The 26990-nt window shown below is 36.2% G+C and overlaps 1 protein-coding gene, 1 long non-coding RNA gene and 1 pseudogene across 3 annotated transcripts; all 3 read right to left on the bottom strand.

Annotated features, from left to right (window-relative positions):
* Positions 1–4791: 4791 nt before the first annotated feature.
* On the bottom strand, positions 4792–9754 carry LOC120124975 (annotated as a pseudogene).
* Positions 9755–11234: 1480 nt separating this feature from the next.
* Positions 11235–15433, bottom strand: LOC120124963 (putative exosome complex component rrp40). 2 transcript variants are annotated; one of them, XR_005516322.1, is made up of 10 exons: positions 15320–15433; positions 15146–15220; positions 14953–15039; positions 14784–14840; positions 12907–12999; positions 12307–12379; positions 12138–12213; positions 11958–12048; positions 11642–11811; positions 11235–11558 (listed from the first exon to the last, which is right to left on the bottom strand). XR_005516322.1 is itself a non-coding variant. In XM_039143506.1 (10 exons), the coding sequence occupies exons 1-9, from the start codon at positions 15368–15370 to the stop codon at positions 11692–11694; spliced, it is 723 nt and encodes a 240-aa protein (XP_038999437.1). In that variant the 5' UTR covers positions 15371–15433; the 3' UTR covers positions 11235–11558; positions 11649–11691. The 2 variants fall into 2 exon arrangements, 1 of the variants encoding a protein (XP_038999437.1); XM_039143506.1 differs by having other exon boundaries at positions 11649–11811.
* A 9060-nt stretch (positions 15434–24493) lies between these two features.
* Positions 24494–25255, bottom strand: LOC120124964. The gene is made up of 3 exons (XR_005516323.1): positions 25188–25255; positions 24606–24698; positions 24494–24534 (listed from the first exon to the last, which is right to left on the bottom strand). It is a non-coding gene; the product is annotated as an uncharacterized LOC120124964 (long non-coding RNA).
* Positions 25256–26990: the final 1735 nt, after the last annotated feature.

The raw sequence follows: 26990 nt of genomic DNA, 5'->3' as shown, positions 1-26990 counted from the left end.
ACAGGTTGTTGTTAAACATCTCGACATGATAGGGTCCAAGTTGCCTTATTCGAGATCTGATTATATGTGGAGACATGAAAGGAATTGGAATAAATCTTCCTTGTGATGTGTTTCAAGAGTTAAATTAGAACAGACTCTACTCTCCTAATTAATCCCTGCTGAGTCAAGCATATCTACATCTACACTCTTCAAAGATGATAGATTCTCTTTTCAAAGATGAAAGCTTTATTGGATTTCTACACAAGTCTAGACAAAGAAAGCCGGTGTTACCAAAGAAAATGGGGCATCAGGGTTATAATTTTGACTACGACAAGAGTTCCATAAATGAAACATTTCTTATGAGACTTAAATGAAGTTAAGAAGACGCAAAGACACAAGTTGATCAGATGATTCTACAGAAATGCAAGCTTGATAGCATAAGTTTCTACACTGATATCCAGAGGTAACCCTGGCAATAAATGATGAAGTGAAGGAAGACCAAGTTCACCACTTTGAAGTCAAATGAAGATTGCATCAACATTCATGCATTCATAAGAATATCATTTACACAATAGACAATGCATTACATTGATACATCTGAGTGCATTCAAACATGAAGTTTTACAGATCTTCGGAAGAACAAGAAGATTCATGGTAAAAAATACCTTACACAAAAAAGGTATTCAAAACCATAAATACAGGAATCATGCAAACATCTAAAGAAGAGATGGACGCAATCCACATAAATGAGCATTATCTTGAGATTGGGGCATGTTACCCAATCAACATGTTATTTTGAAAAATAATGAAAACGATTTCCATAGTTTCTCATTCAATCTTTTCTAAAAATGAAATTGTTGAAAAGTAAGAAAACGATTTCCTTAGTTTTTTTACTTAGTAAACTATTTCCCACATCTGTAAGTCCTGCAGTGCATGATGTTTCCAAAAAGCCTTCGGGAGCTTTTTGATGTTGTTATTTTGAAAAATAATGAGAAAACGATTTCCATAGTTTCTCATTTTATCTTTTCAAAAATGAAATTGTTGAAAAGTAAGAAAATGATTTCCTTAGTTGTTTTTACTTATTAAACTATTTTCTACATCTGTAAGTCCTACAGTGCATGATGTTTCCAAAAAGCCTTCGGGAGCTTTTTGATTTTTCAAAGCCTTAGGGTCATCTGTAAGTCCTATAGTGCATGATGTTTCCAAAAAGCCTTCGGGAGCTTTTTGATGTTTTCAAAGCCTTCGGGTCATCTGTAAGTCCTACAGCGCATGATGTTTCCAAAAAGTTTTAGGGAGCTTTTTGATGTTTTCAAGCCTTCGGGTCATCTGTAAGTCCTACAGTGCATGATGTTTCCAAAAAGCCATCGGGAGCTTTTTGATGTTTTCAAAGCCTTAGGGTCATCTGTAAGTCCTGCAGTACATGATGTTTCCAAAAAGCCTTCGGGAGCATTTTGATGTTTTCAAAGCCTTAGTGTCATCTGTAAGTCCTACAGTGCATGATGTTTCCAAAAAGCCTTCGAGAGCTTTTTGATGTTTTCAAAGCCTTCGGGTCATCTGTAAGTCCTACAGTGCATGATGTTTCCAAAAAGCCTTCGGGAGCTTTTTGATGTTTTCAAGCCTTCGGGTCATCTGTAAGTCCTACAGTGCACGATGCTTCCAAAAAGCCTTCGGGTGCTTTTTGATGTTTTCAAAGCCTTCGGGTCATCTGTAAGTCCTACAGTGCATGATGTTTCCAAAAAGCCTTCGGGAGCTTTTTGATGTTTTCAAGCCTTCGGGTCATCTGTAAGTCCTACAGTGCATGATGTTTCCAAAAAGCCTTCGAGAGCTTTTTGATGTTTTCAAAGCCTTAGGGTCATTTGTAAGTCTTGCAGTGCATGATGTTTCCAAAAAGCCTTCGGGAGCTTTTTGATGTTTTCAAAGCCTTAAGGTCATCTGTAAGTCCTACAATGCATGATGTTTCCAAAAAGCCTTCGGGAGTTTTTTGATGTTTTCAAAGCTTTAGGGTCATCTGTAAGTCCTACAGTGCATGATGTTTCCAAAAAGCCTTCGGGAGCTTTTTGATGTTTTCAAAAACCTTCGGGTCATCTGTAAGCCCTTCAGCGCATGATGTTTTCAAACATTTTCATCCTACTCAATAGAGGCCAAATGAAAAAATTATTGTCTTTTTCGTCTTTACTCTATTCTTGTTAACACAAGAATGAGCAAAGAGGGGCAGCTGTAGACATTAATTTTTTTCATAATAATAATTATAATTATTATTAATATAATAAATTATTATTATTATTTATTATTAAATATATATATATATATATATATTATAAATTACATCAGAGGCCCAATCCCGTTTACAAGCCCAAATCCCAGGCCCAACCAGAACCGGCCCAGACCAAAATGAAACCCTAAACATTTAGGGTTTTAGCTAGGGTTTTTAAACCCTAGCACTGCTGCCGCTGCCGCCGCCTCCAAGAACTCCCAACAGCCGCCTCTGCCGACACTTCCCAAGCCAGATGGTCCAACCAGTTACTGCCGACGCCTTACTGCCACGCCGCTGCCTCAAGGAACACTCCAGAACGCCAGATGGCAACCAACAGCCTTCCCTACGGTGAGTCACCAGCCTAGCTTTGGTGACTCATCGCGGTTTCCCTCTTAGGACCGGTCCAAACAGAACTCCGTGGTGGCTATAAAAGCCACCGAACCCTGCAAAAAAAGAGGAGGGCCACGGCAAGCAAAAACAGAGAGCAAGAATAGAAAAGAAAAACAGAGACCAACTCACAACGACCAACAATCAACCGAGAAGAGAGAAGGAAGAGCTTACCTTACCGGAGAACCCCAAGCGGCGCCTGAGAAACAAAAATACCGAAGGTATTTTCCTTAGATCTAGGAAGATCCATAGCTTTTTAGGATGAAAGAAGGGTGAAATCGGGTTTAGGGTACTCGGATTTAGAGTTTGGGGAAATTTTGGTATTCTCCGGCCACCAGTGACGGTGGCCGGCGGTGAGGTTGGCGGCGGTGCAAGGTTGCCGACTGATTACTGGCCTCCCCTCCGATGAGGGAAGCTAGAGAGAGGCGAGAGAGAGTTTTATAACTCTCTCAGTTTTGAGAGAGAAGAGAAAGGAAGAAATGAGAGAATGGCCCGTAGGGCCAGCCGGTTTCAGGTATTTATACCCTTTCCCAAACGACGCCATTTTGGGAGGGGTATATCTGTAATTTCACGCATGGCCAAACCTTTTCCGCAGCCATCCGAGTTTAGTAATTATTCATTTTAGTCACTGAAACTAACTTCTGAACATTCTAATTCAGTCTTCGAATTTTATTTTATTATGTTTTAGTCCTTACCAGTATTAAATAATATATTTAGGATAAATATCACATTTAGTCCCTCATAATTTTATAAATTTTATTTTAGCCCTGAATAAATAATTAAGGTTAAATTAAACTATTAGGATATGAGTTTCCTAATATTTCGAATTTGATTTTTTATTTTCAATACTTTATATTTTGATCATATAATTTTAATTTTTTTTATTACATTGCAATTTTATTGTTATTAGTAATTATTATTATTATTTTAATCATATTAATATTTATTATTTGATTAATTTTATAAAAAATTTCATAATAGTATTTATTTATTTTTTTAATATCAAAGAAAGAGGCAGTCTTAAAACAACTAGATGTCTGTTTTCTGATATTTTTAAATAAATAAATATTTTACTTTTATAAAATTGTATATATTAATCTATTTTTTTATTATGAGATAAATGTTTTAATATTTATTTATTTTTAATATCAAAGGAAAAAACTGTCTTAAAACACCTAGAAGTCATTTTCTGATATTTTTAAATAAATAAATATCTTATTTATATAAATTAATAAATTTACTTAAAATTATAGTAATAAATTTAAATTAAATAGGATTATAAATTAAATATATCTTTGAATTTTTAATTTCTAATTATAGAGACAATTTATAATTAAAAAGTACCAATTTTAGGCGTTGTAGTGGTGCTAATCCTTCCCTAAACGTAACCGACCACGAATCCCTTTTTATTATTAAAAAGAACGAATTTTTGGTTAAAACGCAGATCAGTTTATCTTTTAATCGATGTTTTCTTAAAAGCTCTTTTAAAAGATAATTTTTAGGTATTCGACCTACCTGACCGAAAAGGTCGATGGCGACTCCCAAATCATTTTAAAAACATTTATTCACATCACTTTTTCCGCCAAGTAAAAATTCGTGCCCGGACGAAAACCGGTTACGACAGAACCAATACGTATTCCAACAGAGGTTAGCAAGGGTCCATTTCTACTCCTAAATGCTCTCTTTCAGTTTTTGTGTGTGCTACGTTTCTATACATCTGGCTGTAGGTTGGAGATATCAATGGTGTGAAGGTTTTTCAGTATGATCTTTTTACAAATGTTATCCTTTACACCAAGTAGTTTTTTATATGAGTTCACTGAAGCGAGAACTTCTTCCACCACCACCAAATTGGTAAAAACAGTCCCACTTGTATTGTTATCGGGAGGCAACGTCACAGACAATTCAGTGATTGTATTACAAGTTTCAAAAATTCGCTGACCATTTATGTAATTTACCCTAAATAGAAAATCGAACAATTTAGAAGGTTAATAATTTATAAGTTTGAATACCGAACTGAATCAAATTCAATAAAAAAATATGGATAGAGCATGCTTGTAGTATTCGATAGGATATAAATTCAAACACAATTAAGTACGTATTATATTCTAATTAGATATGAAGGGGAAAGCCACAGGCACGATGAAACATAAAAATATTTAGATTCGAATTTCAAACATTGCAGATATCCATGCTGCCCTCTATTGATATATTCAGAGAAGTTGGTAAAAACAAAAATCTATAGCAAGTAATCGTAGTTCGTGACCGACCACACTGAGCAAAGTGTCTTCTATAGCTTCTTCCACATCGGAAGCATGGGAGTAAAGTACAACACTTTGCCAAAGTCAAAATCACAGACGGTCATCGTCTCACTGCTGATTTGTCGGTGACGAGGACTGGTATCTTCTATCGTACCACGAAAACGAATACGCAAGGGCAGCAACCTGTAACATTTCTTAGCCCTCAGATTTTGGGGAATGCCTCACGCATACTAGATCTTCTATTTTGTACATAGAAATGCCTTCCATCTGCTTATAATGATCTTTTGCTTCCTTTCTTATGCTCTCAAAAGGCATGGTTTCCCATTTGCTGTAGTTCGAGTGTTTCCTCACATCACTCATGTCTGAAGATCCTGAAAAAGGACCACTTTTGTCTGGGTCCACATTACCTCAAACTGTCCCTCGGCTGCTGGACCCCTTTTTAAGTGCAAAGCAGCAGCATGAGCTCTGCTTATCATTTCTCTACAAGGTACATCTGACCAGTCCTGCTCCCTCTTGGCTCTCATGGGAGAATGGATCCTAATAACCTAGAAAGCAGGGGGAGGGGGAACCATGAATGTTGATCTATAGGATAAAATTGGAATTAAAAACCCCGAGTCTTTTGCAGGGTGCAAGTATCATACACCAAGGCACTCTAGCAGTTGATAGTATGCTCTTCCTTGAAGCGGATTATGCCCTTTCCTTGGTGTCGAGAAGTACCTTGTCCTATAAAAAAAACATTGTGAAATATAAGCAAGAAATTGAGGAAAGCAGAAAGCATACCATTTCCATATGCATAAGAAAAACTTCTCCAATTCATCAAGATCGTAAGGATTCAGTTAAGTGTCGGAGAATATATCAACTGTTTTCTATCACATACTTGTAAATTGTAATATTTAAATGTCAAGTTTTATCTTCAACAACCAACCACTAATATAAAACTTATTGAAACCAAGGCTCTTGACTTCCATTCTTCAAAATGCAAATTAGATATCAAAGGCATTCTTCTTCGTTTGAACTAAAAAATGTTGGTATATGATACCATCTTTGATAGATTTCAGCCTCAAACCTAAAACCAATTGTAGAGAAATCAATATAAAAGAAAGTGAATTTTATATAAACTTTGATGAGGGTCAATAGTGTCCAACGAGAGAGCACCCACAGAGATGAGTAAAGAATAATAAAAGAATTAACTGACCATTCAGTATAGCCTGGATCGACAGTGAAACCATATATATCAACAATATCGCACATAGAAAGTGCAAGCTCTATAGATTTCATTCCAGTTCCTTTGGCACCCCTGCGAAGAACAATTCCTTGAAAGAGATAAACAGGATTTGGAATCATCTGTGATAGAAACAACAAAATACTTTAACTTGAGATATGAGTCTCACCTTTATCATATCATTAAAGCCCCTATGAGTGACACTCTTGATTATAAGTACCTCATCATTTGCATGGAAAAAACAATTATGTCACTAGGTTCCAACATCATATTAAGAAGTCAATAGGACACATTTTCAGGCAAGTAGAATATATGTCCATAAAACAGATAGAGAGAGAGGCACTTCCCTCTTTCCTGCAAATGTAGATAGTGAAACGAAATAAGAGTGAAATTGGAAGGGGAATTTTGAAATTTTAAATGAAGCCAATGCATTTCCAGAATGCTAGCATTTGTAATTATTTTGTTTGGGTAAATATTTCTTCAAAATGAAATTTAGGTTATTGGAATTTCATGGAATGAAAGAAATATTAAAGAAGAATAAAGATAAAAACAATAAAAAATGTCTATTAGACTATGGAAAGTGTCATTAGATTTGTTAAAATGTGTACTTATCATTAATATATAAAGATAACTAACAAAAATATATTTATAGAGTCAAGCTAAATGATATTAATTTTTTAGTGGTTTATATTTTATGGTGAGACATGTCGGATAATGTGAAAGAATTTGAAAAACCCCTTCTAGGTAGAATTTCAATAGGGAATTTGAAATGCTCAAATCTCCTGTCAAAAGTCCTCATAAAATTTGAAATTCCCCATACTACCCAAACAAGTAAATTCATTTTTGAATTTTTGACATCCTTGATTGAAATGAAATTCTCCTTCAAATACCTGATCCAAAATCACCATAAGAGCAAGCAAAATAAGTGTTCCTCGACTTTATTAGCAACATTAACATCAAAGGCACTCACCAGATCCCTTGAGAATCTTAACCATGTTTCGAGCAGCACCCCATACCACAAGGCAGAAATCCCTCTTAATACCAACATATTTGGCATATTTCTGTTTAGTGAGTGATAAGAGACATGAGGAGTCACATGGACTAATATCAACATGAGCCAGAACAACAATGAACCAAAGGCCGTGCAGCCTCGTGACAAAGATAAGGATGATAAAACAGAGTGGCATTTACTACTAATTCATATAAGTTTAAGAAAAGTAAAAGGGAGTTTAAAATCCTAGTAGGACATGCATGCACACACATATACATGCAGAATTAATTGCTTCTAGGACAAATCATTTGTAACCTATCGCGTTCCTTGAGACGGTGTAAAGGAAAACTAAATCAATGCAAAGATATTGAAAGTTATCAGAGTTGGATAACTCGCTTTGGGTGTTATATTTCCAATTAACCTCATTGACAGTAGCTTCATTGTCTCGTATAACAGCATTATGACTATCAATTTCTTCCCAAAATACAGTCTTTAAGAGATCACCTGAGTTCCCAACAACTGCAAATGTGCAAAACTGTCGTGGATGGAAAGGGGGTTTTGCTGGTAGAAGCATATTAAAATTTTCTTCACAAAGAGTTCGATTGTAGCATTTAGCAGCTCCCCTACAAGCCACAACAAACACAGTTGACATGCTTACATAATTCCAAAAGACAATTATTACAGCAATTTTGCTTAAAACCAAATCTTAGAATTGGAAAATATAAGCCATCGTATATGTGTCTAGAAAATCATACAATTGTGCAATCCTTTTTGCTGCATAGTCCAACCATCAGTCTGGCCGTACATCTAGATATTCTCTAGTCAAGACTGTTGTGATGTTACGGTACTGCATTTATAAAAACATCAATAGGACAAAAAACTCCTCGTTGGAAAAATATCCAAGGAAAAGGATTGTACATTAACCTGTTCCCACAAGAGAATGGCATCACAAATATCATAACTATACTCCAATGGTTCATAAATCTTAAACTGCTCATTATACTGCAATCATAGAGGCATAACAATAAGCAGAAGAAGGCATTTAACAAAAATGAAGAGAAAAAAGAGGGAGGGGGTGCATTATTGAGAGAAAAGAAAGGGAACCGAACCCAAGTGCTGTCTGTGCCTTCAGGAAACTTAAGAATCAGTTTGCAATGATCAATAATATGTGTAGTGCGCCCAAGTCCTCTATTCGCCTACGTCAAATTCAAGTTCAGTAAATTCAGACTTCCACAAAAAATATATAACCATTATCAACACAAACGCATATGATTCGCAACAAAATAAACATTTAGATTCAACAAAACTAATCCAAGTTTTTCTATCACTAATTCACTATGTTATGCAACATGGAATAGAAACAAGATGGGAACACCATCCTAGCTTTTCTTTTTATCTTATGACTTGATTTTAGCGAACATTTGGTATAGGAAAAGTGACTTCCATGTAATCACCTGTAAGAGTGGAGGGAATGCCAGCCAAATAAATTATTTATGATAAGAAGGGAGGATTTGTTGCATAGACTGGAAGGTGACCAGGGGCAAGTGTTGCCATACAACATAAGCATCTATTTTTAGGTGTTCATTTCATTAAGACATATAAGAAAGCAAGACCTATCCTAGATACTAGGTTAAATGGGGAGGATAAAAAAGAGACACACAATTATAAAAGAAGATACTTGCATTCAGTTGAGATAAACGACACAAAGAATATGATGAACTGAAGTCGTTTAGATGGTTTGATCACATAAAAAAATACAAAATGAGGTTTCAACTATTAGAAAGATGGAGTAAATTAACGTTGCACAAGATAAATAGTTGAAACCAAGATAAAACAAAAGAAATAATGGTTGTAGATAATAAAATGATAGGAAGAGGAAGATTGGTGTACCGAACTTAAATATTCTGTCTTGAATTTATGGCAAACAAAATCTAATGGAAATAAATAGAAGCTTAAAACTATTACAGGAAAAGAACTAACCACGCATTGTTGAACTCTGGTTTGAAACTCCGATAAAATCCTGACTTCCTGGGAATTGAGATCTGATACTCGCACTTGTTCTTTATTAAGATCTGTGTTTTTGTTAACAGGACCTGAAAACCAAGAATAAAATTAAGCAATATATAGAAATAAGTAATAAAGGCGGAAAACAACAATAAATGAAGAAGAAATACCTGAGAAGAAAGAAGACTAGATTCCGAAGATAAGAATAGAAAATAATGCAGCTGCACAAACAAGAGGGAGAATAGCGGATTTCTTTTGAGACTGAAACTGAGACCGAGATCTCATTGTTTTTCCACCTTCAGCCCTGCCACTGCTCTGTTTTCAGATTTCACGATTGGATTTATTTCTTACTGAAAGAAATCGGTGGGTATTAGATCACCCTGGACCTATTCCTGTTCTGATCTCCGAGTTTAGGGGTTGTGTTCAAACAAGCAGAAATGTTTGGAATTGGGATTCTGGGTTGATCTTAAATCGAGGCCAAAATCAGTAAAAGGAGGAAGAAGACGGAGTATTCTGTATTGCATTCTAAGACTGACACCGACAGTTCCACATTTTCCCGAATCTAAATCCAGCCCAAGTTATCAAATATAGATAAGCAAAGCCGAAGCCCAATCCCTTCCAAAAGGTATTGATAGTAAAGAAGAAGAAGAAGAAGAAGAAGAAGAAGAAGAAGAAGAAGAAGAAGAAGAAGAAGAAGAAGAAGAAGAAGAAGAAGCCTTCAATGAAAATGAGTTATGGAATTGTTAATTTGAATGAAAAATAACTGCTCTAAACTGATTTTACATGATTTCCTTCTTTATATATTTGATTTTGTGATTATCTTATTCATTTAATTAGGTATAGATCGGATCAGTCAATTATGATAAAATTTTTTGTCATTAAGCTTTTAAAAAATTATAAATAAGTATTAAATTTTAGTTTCATTAAAAAAATATTTACACTTAATTATTATTAAAGGTTAATGTGACATATTAAATTAATAAAAAATATCTTGTTTGCTCCATCATTGCGATTAAAATTTTATTTTTGATCTTTTTCAATAACTTTAAGTAGTAATACCAAAAGTTTTAATTTTTCTTTAAAATATATGGATTTTCAAAATTTATTTCTGAAATTATAAATATATTTTTAAAATTTATATTTTAAACTATTAAACAAAAGTTTAAGAATTGAATCACGTTGTTTAATAAAAATAATAATTTCATTTTCATAACTGAAATTGTTGGATCTCAAAAATTATAAATTATAAATTTTTAAATATAATTACAATTAAATAAAAATAAATTATAAAAATTTGTGAATTAATAAATTCATATTTTTTAGAAAAATAATTATAATTTTATGAATTAAAAGATTAATTATAAAGTTATAATTTTAAAAAAGTACTTTTATAATTTTAAAATTTAATCGTGAATATATATATAATATGTTTTTTAGAATTATTACTTCAAATTAAAAAATATCAAAATAAAATTTAGTTTACAACTGAGAGTTTGAATGAGAATTTAACATGTTACATTATTTCTTTAATGATATTTAAAGATGTGATATTCTTTTTACAATACAATTGAGAGGTAAAATGAGATATTATGTAATTTTTAAAAGTTTAATGTCCAAAAGAATTATTTTAACATAGTTTAATGACCCTTTAAAAGTTTTACCCTACAAAATCATGCATTGTAGAATTTTCAATGTATATTATATTTAATAGATAAAAGGACTTAATTATGTATATATATTATTACAATTATCTTTAAACTTACAAGAAATAATTATAACATTATATCATCGAGTCCGAATTTTTCACTTAAAACCCAATATGACCTGAAAATACTTAACCCAACTCAATCTGAACATGAATCTCAAAAGAGTGCAAAAGTTTAACAATGGTTCATTCGTTCATCAATTTATTTAAACCATGTGATAGCTTAACCATGAAAGTTTCTTTAATAGTATTTTATTCTTAAAATTATCTTCTTTTTTTTGTTGGAATAGGATCGATATAAAGTAGTATATGTTCAAAATCTTTCTCAACAATTGACAACGCATCCTGCAAACACAACTGTTTGAACGTAGGATCTTTACAAAGAAAAATATTCTCTTTTACCATCGAAATCACTCAATAGATTCTACATGTACATAGATTCGTAGGTTCCAGAGAATAAGAATAAGCCGCAGCTGCCTCCCATGCCATCGATCTTGCAAAGCCTTCCCTTGTGAGTATTTTCATAAATGAACAGAGACTGAACTTACAAAACTAATGTCTACCGACTAAAGTTTAATCATTCACCAACTAAATGAGATGCTCAGCAGAAGAATACTAAATAAACCAAATGCCAACATCTCAAATCTTTTACATTCGTGATTGTGTTACTGAACAAGGTCAAATGACATTTACCTTCTCATCCTTTGCCCGTCACAGCACAACGATCAACGAGTATGCATGTCCCTCGAATCATATAGCTGCATGGAAAAACACTTGAGATTTATGCCAGTGCCAATAAAATAAACGAAAATCGGATCATAATGATTCGACAAAGACAGACCATTCACCATAGATCTCAAGTTATCCATAGAACCTTCTCAACCAACTTCATCACTGAATGTTCTTAAGCAAATGCTCCACCATAATTATCTGTTGTGCTGTGCTCAGAGACTCTGACTTCATGATTGCATTAGCAACAATAACAATGATGTCTGGAGAGGTAGCATTCACCTTCAATAAAGTACCAACATTAGAGCAGTCTTAACGTTACAGAAATTTTGAATTGATGAGGGAAAGGAACCATAACATGCTAAAAAGAAAAAGGCAAGATACAGCTTAACCAACTGCAATAAAAATTACTAACTCAAAGATCATACCCAAACCCGACCGTTTAAGCCAATAGCTATTTCAAAGGAGAGTTTCTTGCCAAGAGCCTCAAGAATCGGACATGTTGGTGAACTTAACAGCCTGTAAAACCAAAAAGTGAGAGAGCTAAGACGGGCAATGATAAAAATAGAAAGTCAAGTATCTCAAATAAACATAGAGAGCTGACTCACTTTCTTGATAAACCAGTTGAAATTTCAAACATGTATCCATCTTTGAGGGGGCCAAATTCAGCAGCTTTTCCACTGACTATACACAACAGACATTAAAGGTTACAAAAATAAGACAGATACAAGGAAAGAAGCCATCTATTTGTGCAAATGTAAGGGCATGTTGACTAACCATCAGTGCAGGACAATTCAGGGTTCATGCCAAAGTTTGCCTTCACAACACGAAGATAAAGAAGAGTACCAACCTGTAATGAAAAGAATTATACAGAAACATGTGTGACTGAGACAAGATACCACATTAATAATTGCATACATGTGCACACAAAATTCAGAAAACAAACCAATTGCTAGTTTGTAACTTCAAGAATTGCGAGAATTAATCTAAGAACACTTTTGGCAAGTTACACATTGGTGAATTGATGCATAAAGAAAGGAAATTCAGTTGAAATATGATATTTGCATAAATAATCACTCTATGATACTCTGATTTATGCCATCTAAACTTTTGATAAAGTTACACAAACATCAATAAATCAGTGATGATGTACCATGAGTCCGGAAGGTCCAAGGTCAAACAAGATAACTGGGCTTGTTTTCCTCATTAAATAATGTTCCTCCAGAAGGTACAATCCAAACAATCCCGTTGACAATAAGATTGAATTATGAAAAGATTCCACTAATGTGTGTCCATGAGTTACTATGGCCTAAGAACATCTCGATGGAATGCAGTGGCTTGTAATAATCAACAAACATGAAATGAAAGTATCCATACCTCAAACTTTGGTATATTCCTCCTGGTCCCCCCTTCAAATGCCAGCACAGGCAAAAATGCCAAAGCAGGTCCTTTGATGTCAATCAGAAAATTCTGGAAGGAAAAATGTACAATAAAATAATATGAGAAAAAGGTAATTTTCATTTCAGAAAACCAGGTGTAGCTTTTAAAATTATGAAATACAAGGAAAATAATATTTCTAAGCAACTCATCAAAATGTGGATCATTGCAACTAGAAAGGACATGGTCGACAACCATATTTAAAACAAGGTAAAATATATAATTAGTTTCAAAGCAATTTTTTTTGCCAGTGTTAGTTACTTCAAGATGCAGAATACTATTGTTCAAGTGTCAAACAACCTCCTCCATGTGATTTTCTGCTTTCTTCTTTCATTGTGAAACCCAAACAAGTTCCACTGTACAAGGTAACACTGGCAGTCATAAAGTTCTAGCAGTTTAAATGGCACCATGCCACAGCAGTTGCACCAGTAGTCAAATTCTCTCCTCGTCAAAAAATAGTAAATAGATTCTTGTTTGATTAAATATTTCCATTGAGGTGGAAATGCAAGCCTAGTTACATGAAAGAAAATCAGGTGACTGCTATCGAACTCTGAAAATGAAAGCCAACCTTGCATTTAGCCAAAAGAACTTCTGAGAGAGACAGGAAAGCTACTGGTGCTATGTCACCATTATTAGATAGGCAATCTTCATAAGAACTTGACAATGAATCACCAGTGCTTCACCTTGAGTATAGTCTCTCAATTTTCAGGCTTCAATAGTCTTTGAAAAAAGGGGCAATGCTAGAGTCTTCAAGTTCAGTTCTCTAGTGAGCATGGGTAATTCATATGGCTACTTGAGAGTACCATTGACAAACCTTTAGGCAGTAGGCATTTAAACCAGCAACATTAGAAAGTGACATCTGGATCCATTTTTATCAAGAAACTAAATCAAATTTTATGTCCTCCCTAATTCATTGTTTACCATACCAAATACTCATTTTCAGCTAAATATCTCAAATAACCTTATTGAGATTTTTCTCACTGAATCAACTGTTTGCTCATGGTGCATAACAAGCACATAGATATTGGCGTTTGCCATCTTTTCCCCTCTATGCTTGTCCTTCTACTGAAGTCGATTGGAAGCAGGAGGGAGGGAACGAAACTATGCAATAGAAACCAAATTTAACCAGGTACATGCAAAAGCAGCATCTTATGTGGAGATTAACTGTTTTTCAAAAGCCTAATACCAAGTCCTACTGAAAATCAGTTATCACTTACACATTCTCATAAGATCTCTCAAAATTTTCATATACTGGATCTGTGGGATTACAATATGATCTTTGCGAATAAGCTCCAAAATTTCCAGTTTGTTTCTATCAATTTACATAAACACTTCTCTATGACAATTTCATGCAATCTTCTTTTGCTTTTCACTCATCAGTTGAAGAGAATAAAGAGGCAAATTACATTATTACAATAAGGCACTATTAACATAGTTGTACTTTCATTTTTCCTTTATCCTGTTATACCTAAAGACAGTTGGTCCCTCTCTTTTTGCTAGCCCTTACCACAGAACAGCATCACCAACCACTCTTCATGGTTGTAAAGACAAAATCAGGAGGAGGAGAAGAAAAACTAGAAAGAACTCTGAATTTTCTTTGCATAATATATATTACCCAACCAAATACTCCATAGGAGAAGAACCAAATTGATTTCACTCCCCTGATACACCACCCATCAGAATATAATACAAATACAAATATTTCATGCACTAAAAAGACAAAGCGAGCAATTAAAGTATTTAACTTCATACGATACAAAGAAAAAGCGAACTGTCAAAGCATTCAACATTTAGTTAACAACTAAAATAGGACTTACATCTGCTTTAGAGTCTACCACAATACCAAGAACAGTATCTTCCACGCAAGGCACATACTATATAAAGAAACAACGAAATCATAACTGTGATACTGAAAATAGGGGGCACAATAATAAAAATGTTTTCATTAGCACTATAATTAAGGAATTATACAAGCATGGAGCTAACCCTTTTTTGAGAACTTTCAACCCAATATTTATTTGGTTTTGAGAATCTAAGTGTTCCAGCCTTCATCACAGAAATAGCATCACAATCCTAAATAAATAAAAAAATTCATCCACTTTTCATTATCATCTATTAAAAAAATTTCAAAGACCAGACAAAAAAATAGATACAGGGATCATGAGAAAAACAGACAGACCTGACGGAGACCGCCACCTATCTTGATGGTCTGGTTGGTCATGGAGGAGAGGTCAAGCACCACATCCCCTGGAACCTAATATATATATACACACAAACACACACGTGAGAATTGGATAAACGATAAAAAATCAAAAGCATGCAGGTAAGAAAAATAGAGAAAATCATAACTTACTACAGTCGAATCAATGAAGCCTGCCGGCGAACTGGACTTCTTGTTTTCCATTGAAATTTCTTTTTTTCCTATTTTGAAGCTGACAATTCTGTTGAACGAGCGGAATTGGTATAAGCAAAAATCATCACCAATTACAAAAAAACTAATATAACTATAATGCATCACAACAAATGTTTAGTGAAATCACAAAACTTTGCAACAATACTCTTCTGAAAATCATCAACACAACACAAAATGCCCAAAGGAAGTTGAATCATTCGAAAGATTTCTAACAATTCTCATATAAGATAATGTATAGTGAGAGAACTATGGAGAGAAATAGTGAGAGAGAGAGAGAGTCCGTCAAAAGTTTGGGTCTTGGCAACCGTAGAGAGGTTCATGGTGGAATTATTTGGTCAGCGTTCGTTGATAATCTTAGCAGGAGAGTGAGTCGCAGTGATTTATGGGCTCGTTTTAGTCATTTTGGTAAGGTTATTAAGGTGTTCATTCCGTTTATCAATAATAGACCGAAGTATAAGGTAAGCACGTTTGCTTTCGTCCATTTTGCAAGTAAGGAGGATCTGTGTAATGCAGTGGATAAGATGAACAACGCCCTGATTGATGGGAGGAGGATTTTAGTGGCTGTAGCCAAATATGAGAAAATATCTGGGTCGAAGAGACAGAGAGATGGGAGGGCTGATGGAGTTAATCGTGCTGGTATCAGTGGGGGAATGGGTAGAAGATTGCCTCCTCAAGATGACAGGGTGAGGAGGATGGAGATGCTGGATAAGTTTCATGATGGGAGGTCCTACAAGGAGGCGGTGGTGGGGGTGTATAAAGAGCCAGAGGGTGAGCAAGAGGGTATTCATGTTAATTCGAGGGAGATGAATAATACTAAGGATGTTTCCATCCCAGTGGAGGATAGGGTCTGGCTTAGATCGTCTCTTACTGGTATCTTCAAAGATATTTTTGAACTTCATGTTGTGCAGAAAGCGTTAAGGAACGAGGGCATCAACGTAAAGGTTGTTAGGTGGGGCTTTGCTAAGAATGCGTGCCTGGTTGTGTTCCAATCGGTGGAAGAGAAGAAGTTAGCAATGGAAGGAAAATGGGAAGCTTTGTCCTTCTGGTTTGAAAGGTTGGAGCCGGTATTGGATGAGGAAAGCATTCCCCGAGCTTTTTGTACGATCTCCATGATAGGAGTTCCTTTAAATTGCTGGTCGGTTCCGTTCTTCACTAGGGTGGTATCCAGGTGGGGAAAGTTAGTGAAGATTAAAGATGAAACTGCTCAGAGAGCGGACTGCAGAGTTGCACAGATGCTTCTTAGGGTAGTCAGCCCTTTTGACATCCCTGATCATACTTCAGTTACTACGAATGGAAGGAAATTTCTAATAAAAATTAAGGTGGATGGGGGGATGATTTCTTTCCTGATTTTTCAGATCTGGCTGAAGAGGTTGTTCCAGAGAATCCTTCGGTGGAGAACTCCTCCGGTTGGAACACAGAGGATGGGCAGGCACAGCATGGAGGTCACGTGGAACGTCAGGAAATGTCAGAAATCCATAATAGGGTGCTAGAGTGGGTTGCAGACTCACAACGTTGTAATGTCACAGATTCCGAGAGAGTTGACTTCTCTCCACATGAAAAGTCGGAAGATCTTTTTGAAAGTAAGAAAAGCGGGAAAAGTATGGGGGGGGATCTTTTTAAGCTTGATAATGTTGACCAGGAAAGTGGGCCTAATTCAGGCCTTGGAGGGATTCAGTTGACTGGTCTGGAGCAAGAAAACTGCCTAAACTCTATGGGCCGTAGTCCTTTTTCATCAGATACAATTAAGGACTCAGTAGGGGTTGAAGTTGGAGGAGGGGCTCCGGTTGGTTTAAAGTTGATAAGTTTAAGGGATGGTTCACAAACCTGCTCTGCAAGTTCGTTATCCATGAAGACTGCTCCGGTTGGAAGGAAATTCATCAGAAGTCATAATAAAACTTATAGTAGGTCGAAGTCTAGAAAGATTTGGAATCAGGTTGTGAGAAATTGTAATAAGATGCAGGATTGTAAGGAAAAGTCACGAGGGGTGTTCAATGGTGAGACAGGAAGAGCTTTAATTTCTAGAGGTTGTCTTTCTGATGTTCCCGAGGCTGCTGGTTTTTCGATAAAGGAATGGGACAGTTCTTGGGCGAGCAGACCATACAGGAGAATTAAAAGGTCTCTATTTAGGGAAGCTGTTGATCATGCTAGTGTTGATACTGTTTCCTCATCAGCTTTTCCTTTGTTGGTTGAGGAAGCGATTGCTACATGGGAAATTAGTAAGATGCTGGGGATATCTTTCAAGGAGGGGAAGGAAGCTTTTATACAAAAGATTGTTGAATTGGAGAAAGGGTTGTGTGGGGCTATTTGACCTGGAGATTTGTATGTGGGAGTTCTGGGTTCTGTTTGTTTGAGTATCATGACTAAGCTAAGTATATTGTCTTGGAACGTTAGGGGTTTGGGTAAAAAAGAGAAACATAGAGTGGTGCAAAAACTTGTTTCTGTGAAAAAACCGTCGTTTCTTTTTCTTCAAGAAACAAAACTCGAAAAATTACCAATGTCGTTTTTAAGGAGGAGTGGTTTGAATGGGTTGCAGGGGTCCGTTGAGTCTCCAGCAATAGGTTCATCTGGAGGTTTGTTAAGTTGTTGGGATGACAATTTTTTTGAGATTGACGATCAGTTTATTCATAGGAGGTTTATTGCTGTTTTTGGAAGGATCAAGTCTAATCACCTTAGGTGTGGCTTCATTAACGTTTATGGCCCGTCTGTGGAAGAAGAGAAGGCTGCTTTTTTTGATGAACTGGGATTGTTTTTAAACGGGTTTAGTATTCCTTTGGGTGTGGGAGGGGATTTCAATGCCTATTTGAACGAAGAGGAGAAGTTAGGCAGAGGTCATAACAGGAATTCACTGGAAACTTTTAATCATTTTATTCAGCATACGGGACTTATTGATCTGCCTCTGGTTGGGGGGAATTTCACGTGGAGCAGTTATCGGGATTTGCCGACGGTTGTAAGACTAGATAGGTTTCTGGTGAACTGTAATTTCTCAGCAGAATTTGCCGGTATCAACCAGTTTCTTTTGCCTAAATCTATCTCCGATCATAATGCAATTTTCCTGGAGAGTGGGGCAGATAATTGGGGTAAGAGACCCTTTAGGCTGTTCAATTATCTATTGTCTGAGGATGGTTTTGAGGAGATGGTTGTTGAGTCTGTTAAGCGGTTCAAAGAAGAGAATTCAGGAGTTGGAATTTTGAGTATGCTTAGGAATACAAAGTCTGCCATTAAGTGCTGGTCTGGAGATAGAAATCAATTTCCTCGATTGGACATCTCTATGTTAGAGGACAAAATTCATCAGATTGAAAAGGGGATGCAACATCATCCTCCTTCCAATGATGTTGTCATTTCGACAGAATTGAGACTGTTGAGAAATGAACTTTGGAGACTTCTTAGAATCGAAGAGCAAATTTGGGTTCAAAAGTCTAGAGAGAAGTGGGTCAAAGGTGGTGACCGTAATTCAAAGTTTTTTCACACATGCGCTTCCATTAGGAGGAGGCTGAACTCTATGTATGCTTTAAATGTTGATGGTGTCATCACCAAAGATCCAGGCCTTATCAAGTCTAGGGTCAGGGAGCATTTCTTTAAAGCTTTTAATTGTTGCTCAACAATGGAAGTGGAGGGTATTAACTTAGATTTCGCAAAAATTTCTCTGCAACAAAACCTATTGCTAGAGAAGGAGTTTACGGAAGATGAGATTTGGGGGACCATTAATTCTTGTGATAGTAATAAAGCCCCTGGGCCAGATGGGTTGAACATGGGTTTTTTTAAGACCTTCTGGCTTAGTTTGAAAGGCGATATATTGAAATTCTTCCACAACTTCTATTTGGGTAAGGAATGGGAGCATGGTATTAACCATTCCTTCTTAACTCTCATCCCGAAAGGTTCTAACGTTGGGAGCTTAGATGATTTCAGACCTATCTCACTTGTAGGTGGGATGTATAAGATCCTATCTAAGTGCCTTGCGAGTAGATTGAGATGTTGCATCAATGATATAATCAGTGATTCTCAATTTGCTTTCATTCCTGGGAGACAAATTTTGGATTGCTCTTTTATTGCTAATGAAGGAATTGATTTATGGAGGAAGAGAGGGTTGAAGGGTTGTGTATTTAAGGTAGACTTTAAAAAGGCTTATGATTCGGTAGATTGGGACATCTTATTTAAAGTTATGGCGAAGATGGGGTTCGGTTCTAAATGGTGTAGTTGGATCCGGATGTGTGTCAACTGCTTCGGTGTCAGTTTTAGTTAATGGGGTTCCTACTGATGAATTTCCTATGGCTAGAGGCCTCCGGCAGGGTTGTTCCCTGTCCCCTCTGCTGTTTAACCTTGTCGGAGAACTGCTTAACCTGTTGCTTCGTAAAGCAGTATCTTCGGGCCTTTTCAGTGGTCTGGTGGTTGGTAAAGACGAGGCCTCAGTCAACTTATCTCATTTGCAATTTGCTGATGACCTAATCATTTTCTGTAGTGCTTCGAAGACCCAGATTGTTAATGTTAAGAGGATCCTTCGGGTGTTCGAATTTATGACTGGTCTGGAACTGAATCTGTCTAAGAGCAGATTATTTGGGATTAATATTAATGAGGAAGAGCTTCTTCAGTGGGCTAATGCTATTGGATGTCCTGTAGGACATTTTCCTGCAGAATATTTGGGGCTGCCTCTTGGTGCGAAGAGAAACTCTATGATGTTGTGGGATCCGGTAGTTCAAAAGTTTCATTCAAAGCTAGCCGGATGGAAGGCGAAGACTCTATCAATGGCAGGGAGGTTGGTTTTACTGAAGGCAGTTTTGGGTTCCCTTCCTATCTATTTCATGTCCCTTTTCAAGATGCCTTCTTCGGTGAGTGTTAAGCTGAATTCCATCATGGCAAGATTCTTATGGGGAGGAGGAGTGGAGGCTAGGAAAATCCATTGGGTCAATTGGACAAAAGTTTGCTCTGATAAAAGTGTTGGAGGTCTTGGTGCTATGAATATAAGTCTTATGAATAGAGCTCTCTTAGGGAGATGGTCTTGGAGGTTTGCTAACGATAAAGACTCAGTGTGGAAGAAGGTTATTTGTTGTAAATATAATTTGGATCCCAGTTTACTGCTGTTTAACGAGAAATTTCCTACACATGCTTCTTGGATTTGGAAATCGGTGGTCCTCAACCATTTCAAAAATGATCAGTTTGGAGCAAAGTTTCGTAGCAACTTTAAAGTCAGAGTGGGTGATGGAGGGAGCATTAGATTTTGGTGGGATAGTTGGGCACATGACTCCCCACTTAAAGTGATTTTTCCGAGGTTGTATGTGCTGTCTATAAATAAGTATGGGAAGCTTTATGAGTTTGGGGAATTTCGATCTTCTGTTTGGTCTTGGCATGTTAATTTGAGAAGGAATTTGAGTGAATGGGAATTGGTTCAGTACTCTGATTTAATGACCCTAATCCACAATATCCCTCTTTCTCAGGAGTTATCGGATGGGTTGGTCTGGTTTGGCAATGGGGAAGGTGTCTATACTGTTAGTTCGAGTGTTAAGTCATGCAGGCCTGTTGGTATAACAGACCCCTTTTGGAATAAGTATGTTTGGAGGGGAACGGTGCCTCCTAGAGTGGAGGTCTTCTTGTGGCAGGTCGTGCACCAAAGATTGCCAGTTAAAGTTGAGCTACAGAGGAGAGGAGTTTCAACTATTGTGGATGTTGCTTGCCCTTTTTGCGGAGAGGCGGATGAAACCTCAGCACATTTATTCTTTTCTTGCTCGGTGGTGTGGTCCTTATGGAATAAATTTTTGATTTTCTGGGGAGTTTCTTCAGTTTTTCAAGACAATGCTCACAGCTTTATGGTCGCTTGGGATGAATTGGTACCTAAGTCGAAAATTTGGTCCTTCATTCCGGGGGTGGTTTTATGGACAATGTGGAAGGGTAGGAATGCAATTGTGTTCGAGGGGGGGAAGGTAGATCAGATTGATTTATTCTTTTTGGCAAGATGTAGACTGGCTGCTTGGTTCTTAGCTTACTACAAGGCTGTATCTATCCCTAAGGACTCTCTTATTTGTGACCCTTCACTTGGGGATTGTTGCTCCTTATTAAGCTCTCCTATTATCAAAACGGTGTCCTGGTCTAAACCTCCAGAAGGATTTATTAAGCTGAATGTGGATGCGGCTGTGACTGCAGATTGGAGGAAGAGTGGTGTTGGGGGCATTCTTAGAGATCATGATGGTTCGGTGGTGGGCTCTTTTCAAGAGGCTGCTGGTCCAGGTCCTCCAGTTTTGTTAGAACTAAAGGCAATTTTGAAAGGGTTATCTTTCTTTGACTCGCTTCAGCAGCGGTTTAAGGAAAGGTTAATTGTTGAATCAGACAGTAAATTAGCAGTGGAATGGGTCAAGGACATCAACCGTTGTCCCTATGTTTACTTAGACATTGTGACAGCTATTGGTGGCAAGGTTAGTGGACTGAATAGTAGTATTAGATGGATTGCAAGGTCAGCCAATGTTGAGGCTGATAGCTTAGCTAAGGCTGGTATTGGGTAGATCTTTGGTTTTTAGTTGGGTTTCTATTAGGTTTGGGTTGCTTATTTGAATGATTGATTGTATGGTTGTTTTAAGTATCTGTAACTTGTGGTTATCAATGAATTAATGAGGCACTCTTTTCCTCCTTCCGCTGATTAAGGAGCACCGTGTGATCCGTTAATCATGAAGGGGGTTTTTAAAGAGGCCTACCTTTCCTATCAAAAAAAAAAAACTATAATGCATCACCAAATTGATATATTGAATTGAGCTCTAAAAAAAATATAAAGCAACACCAATAGTCTTAGCTTATTTTAATGCAAACCTATGGTACATAAATCTCAATATTTGTTGCCTTATATTACAAGATTAATCTAAGAGTGTAACCCCTAAACCCGACCTAGAAGGAATTAGATCGAATCTAGAGAGTCTAATTGAAATAATTTTCCCTCGAGTAAACCATGATCAATTTAAAATTACTATTTAAAATAAAATAACTACTCTCATGTTCAATAATTCACAAGTTACTAAAATAAAATATCCGCTTATAAATAATAAATATTTTCAACTCATGCAAAAATAATCTAAAATACTGTAATGTCCAATGTCCCATATTACAATAAAATAATCACGGGGTAATATATGCAAAAATCCGATAAATGAAAATCAAACCAAATTCATACTGAAATAAGGTTTATCTGAAAATAAGTGTGATTCTCCAAGTATCGAATCTCCCAAGACCAATTATATGAAAGAGAGAAACTAAGGGGGTGTAAGCTCATAAGCTTGGTGTGTTTCTAAAGTGCAAACAAACACAAGTCATAACAAACTTCGAATCAACCAATATTAATCATAGTCCGAATCAAACAGTAATATTCATACGTCAAATCAACAACGGTAATCATAAATTTGAATGAAATGCAAATGCTCATGCACTCGCCCGTACTCCTGTCACACCTAGATTCTAGAAGAGTGGGTTCCCCGGAACCACACTAATTCCAACCCTCACACCATATGAGTGGGGTCCGCCACAAAGGCAGAGGCCACTGAATCCGAAAAAGTAATATTCACCACGTCGAGTGAACACAATGAACTTCCCCTATCAAAATTAGTCCCATCATGACATGCAAATGGCACACATATCCGATATCCGATCCGATCCAAATAACTCATCCGAATAACACATACTCGAATATCATAAATCCCAATTTCGATCTGATCCGAATGTAATAATTACATAACCAATAATCCGAATGCATCTCACAAATTTTTAGTCCGACATATCAACATATTTCACATAAAATACATTTCCAAATTATATCATATACAACAATATCACAACATCCATCATGCTCGAAATCAAACTTCTAATCAACATGCTTATTTGAATTACAATTAATTCACCACTACCACCTTGGTTTTAAAAAGCGTAAAGCGCCCTAAAGCGCCTAGGGTCCTAGACGCCGAAGCGCTAAGCGCTAAGCGAAAGCGCTCGCTTTATGCACAAGAAGCGCCAGAAAGGCCGAAATTCACAAAAAAATACAAAATATTTATAAATTATCTTATAAATACTTAAATATCAAAGTGTCAATACCATATATTCAAAACTTATAAGTACTTAAACACCAAAATATAATTCTCAATTTACTTATAACTTATAAGTTATAAACACTTAAATACTTATATACGATTAACCATACGACTATACGAGCATACTAATCTCAAAAGATGGTCTACACTAAAAGTAGTCTAAAGTGAGATGAACAAAAGTATTTTTCTAAACCCTCAATTCCTTATAACTAAAAATCCTCTAAATCGTCATCGTCATCAACTCGGACAACACCATCTCCTTCATCACTAGACACTCCAATATCTTCTTCCATCTCATCTTCATCAACTAAGCATCTACGAGATGGTCTACTAGAGATAGGATTATGAGAAGGAGATTTTCCTTTATCATTTCTCGATGGTCCCGCTCCATCATTCACTACTTTTGATGCTCTAGTTAGATAACTAGGCTCATATGCACCGGAAGCGTTAGCAACATCACTCTATGTCAAATCCTCACCAACAAACACCGCCTCATCATCATCTTCATCTTCTTCCATTCTTCCCATCAACCACTCATTGCTCTCATCAATATCTTGCAAAAGAATGGGATCGGTCTCCTTACTTTTAGCTCGGCGCTCCAAGGCATGATTGAATTTCACAAACACCATGTCATTCAATCTAGATTATGCCAATTCGTTTCTTAGTGTGAAGCTACAAGAAAAAAAAACCAAAACTGATAATTTAATAGCCCGCTAAACCTAAATAAGCCCAAAAATTGTATCTGCTAAAGCCCAGAATCGTATCTTCTAAACTCGCGATTAAGCGCCGATTAGCGCTTTGCTAAAAGCGCTGCAAAAGCGCCGATTACTACCGCTTAATGAATTCGTAGTGCTTTTGCTATGCTGAAGCGCCAGGGGCCTCGCTCGCGTCGCTTAGTGCTTTAATCGCGCTTAAGCGGCGCTTTTTTAAACTAAGACCACCACAATACAACCATGCCTCAATCAATTTTTCAGTCAGGCAAACAATCAATCACTCAACATAATATAGCACCGGGAAGAGACACACCTCAACAAAAAAGCTATTGTCGGTCGTAGCGCCTATCACGATCAAATCGAGAAGCGGTTCGACTCGAATCAGTTCCTACGAATTAATCTAATAATTAGATAAATAATCTAAATAACTAACAAATCTAGAAGACTAAAAATATTAACTATCACTCCCGCTCAACAAGAGTAGTACGGTTCGGTTCGATGTTCGTGGGTAACACGGAGGCGGCTGTAATTCGAGTTCCTAGTCAAAGTCTCCTGCAAAATTTACAACGCTCGAATTTAATCTCAATCCAATAATTTTTCATATACGAACTAAATTGTTAACGTCGAAAATAAAATAAATTCCGTCTCAATCGGGAAACCGCCAGCAGCTCTGAATCGAATACATAATTACACCGGTAAATCGGAAAGGAACTGCCGTCGACGATGGCGCACCGAAAGCAGTCCTAAGGACCGGCGAACTCACGTCCAGCCTTGCCATGGCCTTAAACGGCACTCGATAGCGGTTATCGGAAAAAAAGAACCGAACAAAAGGGTCTTCCCGGCCGAACAGCGCCGCTCAGCCGCAACCCATGCCATCCGAGACTTCCCCGGTAAGAATCCGGTCACAATGTGGCCATAAACGGCCAAACCAGGCGGCGGCGACTATAATTTTGCGAGCCAAAGCTCATTTTCACAACCCAGCGTCACTCAACGACGACGGGAAAGGACGGGGAACTCACAGTCATGGATTAGCGACCTTACCTAAGACTAGTTGACGGCGATGAGGGAACGACGATGCAATGGTTTTGGAAAAGGAGGGTTGCTGGCGCCGCACGGGTTATTACAAAGAAGGGAGGTTGAATTTGTTTTCAATTAAAAATTAAGTTAACTACGAGGTTGGTCATTAACGTTTTAGGGTTCAGGAAACTGGTTTAAAATTTTCCATATTTTACAATTTAGCCACTAAATAGAAATTAGGAATTTGAAGTAGAAATTCTGAAAATTTAGGGTTTTCAATTCGGGGGGAAATTGGGGTGTTACAAAGAGATTTTGAGCAAAAGAAAACTAACAGTGGTGGTTGATATGGGTTAATTTCAGTAGCTGACGACTTAACTGTAGGTAGAGCAACCGAGCAAAGAAAGTTAAGGGAAACGGAGATGTGACCGTCGGTGAATGGAGGCTGAGAGTGAGAGGGGTTGTCGGGCTGAGTGATCGAGTGATTAAGGGGCTAATGTCTATTTGCCTTCAATCCTCCTTTACAACTTTCTTTTAGGGTTTAGCTTTTATTTCAGTATTTCATTTTGCTATTTTTATCTCAATTTTTAAAATTTATTTATTAGGAAGTAAATTTTAATGTTGGATTTAGATTAATTTTATAAGTTTAGTTATTTAAGTTTAAAAAATTATTAATTTTAAATTTTATAAGCTTATTATTTTTAAGGTTTAGAGTTTTATTTATAGTTTAACATCAAGAAGTTTATGTTTTAGGATTTAAATTTATAATCTAGATTTTAATATTTATATTTATAATTTAAATTTTAGAATTTAGGGTTATAAAATTTAAAGATTTAGAGTTAAATGTAAGACTAAAATAAGTAAATTGTATACACATTATGTGTACCAAATAGTTGGATGAGGTTATAACGTGGTGTTGATGTGAAAATTGACATGTATTGCCATAGAATTCAACAAAGTTAGGGATTTTCTTCATTCAATTTCACCAGTCGTCATTTTTCAACATCGTTTGTGATCAGCCAAACATTGAAAAAAAACTCATCCCATCTTACCACTTTACCGTTTTGATTTTTTTAAAACCTTTTTAAAACTCACAAAATTAAATCGAAAAAAAATTATTTTAGAAGTCAAGGCCTTTCTTAAATTCGAGTGATGGTATAACACTAATTTTAGTTAGGAAGTCTTACGGTCCCAACAAAGTGAACACATTGGGTTAGCACATCATCAACAATTACTTGAATGCTCAAGAATTCACCTAATATTGCTTATTACTATGTAATGAAAGATAACCAATAGTTATCTACAATTCATTGCTTAGTACTTTGTATTGTGTAATGAGAACATTTTTCTTCTTCTTCTTCTTCTCATATTGGCTTCGTATTAAGATTTTCAAAGTCTCTGGAGCTTTGAATGCCATAAAAAATAGAAATCAAAGATGAAGCTTATACTAGTTTTGATTAGACGCCATCATAGTATTAGTTACAATATCAGAAAGTGACCAATATTAATCAAGATCTGCTAATCATTAAATCAATATTAATTTAAACATTTTACCCTTAATTTATTGGAGATTAAAAGTGAAGCAGAGAATATATTGCTTGGGATTAAAGGGTAAGGTTAACTAAGGGTTAATAACTCAACCTTTAACACCACTACCCATTGTTCACTTTTCTTATTATGATTCACCCAGATCTTTCATTCTGAAATTATTATTTAGTGTCTCCTCCAACTATTTTATCATTTCAAAATTATCTCTAGTAATCAACAGATCATCAATATAAACCAATAAAATCACTACATTATTGTCTTGCTTTTAATGAACAATGAGTA

This window comes from Hibiscus syriacus, unplaced genomic scaffold, assembly GCF_006381635.1.
Source record: "Hibiscus syriacus cultivar Baekdansim isolate YM2019G1 unplaced genomic scaffold, ASM638163v2 tig00110429_pilon, whole genome shotgun sequence".
Taxonomy (NCBI): domain Eukaryota; kingdom Viridiplantae; phylum Streptophyta; class Magnoliopsida; order Malvales; family Malvaceae; genus Hibiscus; species Hibiscus syriacus.
The sequence above is the reverse complement of the archived record's forward strand: the minus strand, read 5'-3'. Positions and strand labels throughout refer to the sequence as shown.

Coding starts and splice junctions, on each gene's coding strand:
- LOC120124963 (XM_039143506.1), bottom strand. CDS start 15,370: ATGGAAAACAAGAAGTCCAGTTCGCCGGCAGGCTTCATTGATTCGACT. Junction 15,040..15,145: donor TAGGTGGCGGTCTCCGTCAG/GTCTGTCTGTTT, acceptor TTATTTATTTAG/GATTGTGATGCTATTTCTGT. Junction 12,380..12,906: donor GGAATATACCAAAGTTTGAG/GTATGGATACTT, acceptor TTTTCATTACAG/GTTGGTACTCTTCTTTATCT.